The 4,677-nt window shown below is 38.4% G+C and overlaps 2 protein-coding genes across 3 annotated transcripts in view; one reads left to right on the top strand and one right to left on the bottom strand.

The window, feature by feature from the left end:
• The window catches only part of LOC116705558 (ovarian cancer G-protein coupled receptor 1), a 12,595-nt gene extending 8,036 nt beyond the window's left edge, over positions 1-4,559 (top strand). The window contains exons 1-2 of one of the 2 annotated variants that reach the window (XM_032541830.1): positions 3,437-3,825; positions 3,921-4,559. In XM_032541830.1, coding sequence (XP_032397721.1) covers positions 3,593-3,825; positions 3,921-4,479 — 792 coding nt within the window. In that variant the 5' untranslated portion in view covers positions 3,437-3,592 and the 3' untranslated portion in view covers positions 4,480-4,559. Of the gene's footprint in view, positions 1-3,436; positions 3,826-3,920 lie in introns of those variants that run through there. The other variant, XM_032541828.1, reaches the window with a different exon arrangement.
• The window catches only part of lhb (luteinizing hormone subunit beta), a 10,560-nt gene continuing 5,932 nt past the window's right edge, over positions 50-4,677 (bottom strand). The window contains exon 3 of the mRNA XM_032541833.1: positions 50-405. Coding sequence (XP_032397724.1) covers positions 172-405 — 234 coding nt within the window. The 3' untranslated portion in view covers positions 50-171. The remainder of the gene's footprint in view (positions 406-4,677) is intronic.

The following is a 4,677-nucleotide window of genomic DNA, read 5'->3' as shown; positions in this document are numbered from 1 at the left end:
TCCCAAAATCATACAAATCATATATATTACATATATTATATTATTGGTTCTTTGCACATAATAACATACTTCCTTTGCTCTGGTAAATGACACAATCTTTATTTACATCACTTGATACTCAATGTTCACATGGTTCCTGGAGTGTGTTTTAATGTGCTTTATTTCTCAAGACTAGTAGTAGAAAGGCATGTCATGAATGCAGAAGTTGGGCTGCAGGCTCCCAAAGGTGCAGTCAGACGTGGCCATAGCACAGCGGCCGCAGTGGCAGCTCAGAGCCACGGGGTAGGTGACGGTCGGGTCCACGCCGGGAGAACAGTCCGGGAGCTTAAAGGTCTTGTAGTATAAGTCCTGGTACATGCACACATTCTGGTACACGTTGCTGTACGGTAGCTTAAAGACAGGGTCCTGGAAGAGAGCAAACATGGTGGGAAGTCATGGAAGACAACATGCTGATATTAACGTCCTTTTTTTAATTTTCTTGGTTCATTTTAATTTTTTGCTTTTTTAATTTCAGGTTTGATTCTTTTCATTCCACATTCCTATTTAGTCACATTTAGTACATTTTTCTTCTTAAAGGTTTATGTAACTAAATGATATGAATTACATGTTTGAGAATATTTAAATCTTCAAGAAACTCATCAAAACAAACAAAACAGAAAGACATTAAACAGACTTAACACATGTCATTTGACAAGATCAGTCTGGCCTATGAAGTAAACTTATAACTGAAATACTACAAAAAAATATATAGTCTAGCCAATAACTAATAATTACTGTAATTATTTGGCATATCTAAATAAAATCAACAGTTACCAGTCATACGCCTGATGACCTTAGCTGATGTTTGCAATAACAGTTGGATGTTGTTGCAATATATTAATATCTGCCTTTCATGCAAATATTCACCTTTTGCGTTATCATGACCACACAGTGATCCATGTAAACCAATGGAGAACATTCAGCACATCCTCATTCAAAGCAGCCGGCTGAGCTCTGTAGAGATAGGGAGGCTCGTCACTGCAGGAAATGGCTTCGAAGAAGACCTGATGCAAACACACACACAGGCCAGGACTTACTTAGGAATATGGGCATTGCTAATCAGACAGTAACGTTGTTTTTGTGGGAATATAGAAATTTGAAAAGGATGCAACACTTAATCCTCTCAAGGTTTTCCAGCAGTCTTTGAAAACAAGGTGGAATGACAACTGAGGGCGTTTTTCACAGATGAAAGTTGACTCAGCGTTTATTGCAGGTAAGCTAATGGTTCAAGATAATGAATTCTGCTTTGGCAACTAAAAACAACTAAAAACTAAAAAAAGAACTTATGCAACATTTGAATTGAAATAATGAGTAAATGAAGATGGAGCGTTGGGCTTCAACAGATGTGGATATTTAAAGCTATTGCCTTGAAAGGAAATTTAAACTTGCAATATCCTATTTTTTTATGTTAACATGAATTTATTGTGCTGCTGAAATCAATGTTGTGAATTCTCACCATGCTATTTTAAGCCTCTTTTAGCTCATTGTTTAGTTGCTGTGACACACTTAGTGCTCCGGCCCACGGCCTGCGTGGCGTGAGCATGTCAGCTGCGTGGCGTGTCCCTTTTTATTTCGGCTCCCATGTTAACAGGTCAGAGCTTGAACACTGCCTGCGTGACACATGCTCAAGCCATGCATTATACCACGTGCATGCTAGAAATAGGATGCCACCCATTTTTTATTATTAATTTTATCACCTAATCCTACCTCATGTCTGCCTTATTCTCATATCTTATTTTATTTTAGCTATGTTTATATTTTGAATTGTTTAAATTGCTCTTTAATGTTTTGTGTAAATACATTATATACATTACATGTTCAAGGATAATTAAACTCTCAACAAGTTCAATTAAACAATCAAAACAGTAACATTTTTAACAGACATCTTCGTATGTGGCAATTATTTCTTGTGGTGTTTTTCTGCTACACCCCCTTCCCCCACCAAACCCTCTCACACTAATTTATGTTCATACTTATTTCATCTCTCTTCCTTCGAAGAGGAAGCGGAAATTATTACCAACCTCCTGCATGTTTTGTAACTTGACCATATTTATTGTAGACTGGATGCAGAGGACAAAACATCAGACATTGGTGTAGGGAACTCATTCCGTGTCTTGCAGCTGACAAAGGTACACTCATTTGGGTTTTTGCTTGACTTACCTTAAAATGTCAGACTTATGGATATGTGATTGTGTAACAAAGAAGGAAAATGTAGTTTCAGAAAGTACTTTTTGGCTGGAGTTTGCACTTTCAGCGTTGAAAGCACTTAACTGGAAGTTGCTGTAGATGAATGTGACAGCTAAATAAAGTGTAACGTTATAATTGTAACAAAATAGCTGAAGGAAAAATGAGAGCAGAAAAATGGGATAGAACATGCACAATTAATGTGAAATTTAACAAGAAGTAGAACTATTCTGTAGGCATTTCAGAAATGTCATCCATATATTGAAAACCAAAACAGGCCTACAAAGGCAATTTCTTACAAATGTGTATATGTGTGTGTGTGTGTGTGTGTGTGTGTGTGTGTGTGTGTGTGTGTGTGTGTGTGTGTGTGTGTGTGTTCTGAAACATCATTTATCCACGGAAAGATATTTGGGAAATTTTGATAATGACAATAATAATGAGCTTCGATATGTAAAGATGTAAAATTGTTTTGTAACCCAATGTAACCCAAGCCCGGTTACTGTCATTTGCTGATTCAATTAGAGATGTTTAGTGAAATAATAAAATTAATCTTTACACAACAGACAATGCAGATTGTTTATCAAGTGGATTAATCAGTCTCATCCTAAACCAGAGGGCAGAGGGGCATTCAACAAGTAGTGGGGCATCAAGTACAGAAGACAGGCAAACTTTCCTAAACCAATGGACATTAACAATAATCACTATATGAAATTACTGAAACAAGGTCAAAGTTCTGTGGCAGCAGTAAGGACCTCTCAGCTATTTGAAACTGTAGTGTTTGATTAAATATCATTAGCACATAGGGTAACAGATATGAAAGAATTTTAATACTGAAAACAACATGGATTTTGTTTTATATTCTTTGATTTGTGAGTATTCTATGTACTGTATGTATACTGCATTTGTATGGCCTGAACAATGCTAGGTAGATATTAAACAACACGTTTCACATCTAATTTTCTAACTTGATCTCCTAAACAGGTTTCACTCTGAAGAATGGAAGATCTCCACATTAACGCCACATCACTGGACATGAGCCATGATTACAACAGCACCTTCAACAACTTTGACTTGGAAAAATTAGGATTCATCACACAAGTAATGACATACATAATCATTTGCATCGGAATTCCTTTGACCCTCCTGGCCATCTATGCTCTTTATTCACTGGTACGTACATTATGACTGAGATCCATTTGTGTTAAGTGTCTGTAAAGGATCTTGATCTGAGTTGGGGGCCACATGTCGGAGGGCTGGGGCAAAGTATTTTAATGACCTATACATTTACAGGAATAATGAACTTCTTAGTTAAAATGTACATGAAGCTGATTGGACCCTGCAGACATATTTGGGAAGAGGAGGTCAGATTATGTTTAAAATTGCTTTCTTTTCTTTAACCAATGTGTTCCTGCAGGTGGGAAAGGATAATGTCGCTCCAATCTACGTCATCAACCTTCTCATTTCTGACCTCATTCAGTTCTGCTGCATGATCAGTTTTGTCTCAAGACATAGGGACCAGAACGTAGACCCAATAGGCAGTCGCATTTATGGCTGTAGTCTGATGGCCAGTGTTTACTTCATGGTGTGCATCGCCCTGGAAAGGTATCTGTCTCTCCAGAATGTGTGGAGCTACTTCTGTGTCTGACCATTGTATTACTATGTAATTCTGAAGCTGTGTCTTACATCTTGTATTACAGGTATTTGGTCATTGCTTGGCCACTGTGGTACCGCTTCAGATGGACCATCAAGAGCTCCGTGGTGGTCTGTGTCCTGGTCTGGATCATTTGTCTTGTCTATTTCTTTTCTTTTAAAGTTTTTTTGGAAATTCATGTAACCATCTTAGCCATATTTTTCCTCCTTCCCCTCCCGCTGCTCATATTCTTCCTGGGTGGGACCCTCAAAGCCCTGTCTGCTTCCATCTCAGTTCCAGCTGATGAAAAACGACGAATTGTGGCAATGTTGGTCCTGGTGCTGGTTATTTACCTGCTGCTGTTCCTGCCCAGAATCATAATGCATCTGAAAGACCATGACCATGTCCTCGTCATCCTGTCTGATATGTCAATCATCAAGCTTCTGAAAGAACATGACAGATTTGACATGACCGTAGACATCATGTCTGATGTGTTCCTTAAGTTGAAACCTCTTGCAGACTTATTTCTGTATGTTTTCATGAGGAAAGGAGCCATAGACAAGGTTTTGGCCTCTGTGTGTTGTTGCAGAATGGACAGCAATGATGCCAACAGTTCAGCAGTGTGAATGATGACAACATGTCCACAGTCAGCTTCATGTAGGCAGAGAAAGAGGGAGAAAAGAGAGAATACATGTACATATAGAAAGTACAGAGACAACACAGGTTCTGTCATCTACTGATTTGGTTTCCTATAAGACACCTAACTGTTGATGTAAGCCATCTTCTGTAGGAGTTGGGTCTGCACCAGTCACTCTTCTCTTTGC

Source organism: Etheostoma spectabile, chromosome 17 (genome assembly GCF_008692095.1).
Source record: "Etheostoma spectabile isolate EspeVRDwgs_2016 chromosome 17, UIUC_Espe_1.0, whole genome shotgun sequence".
NCBI classification, from domain to species: Eukaryota; Metazoa; Chordata; class Actinopteri; order Perciformes; family Percidae; genus Etheostoma; species Etheostoma spectabile.
Note: the sequence above shows the minus strand (reverse complement) of the source record. Positions and strands in the feature narration are given on the sequence as shown.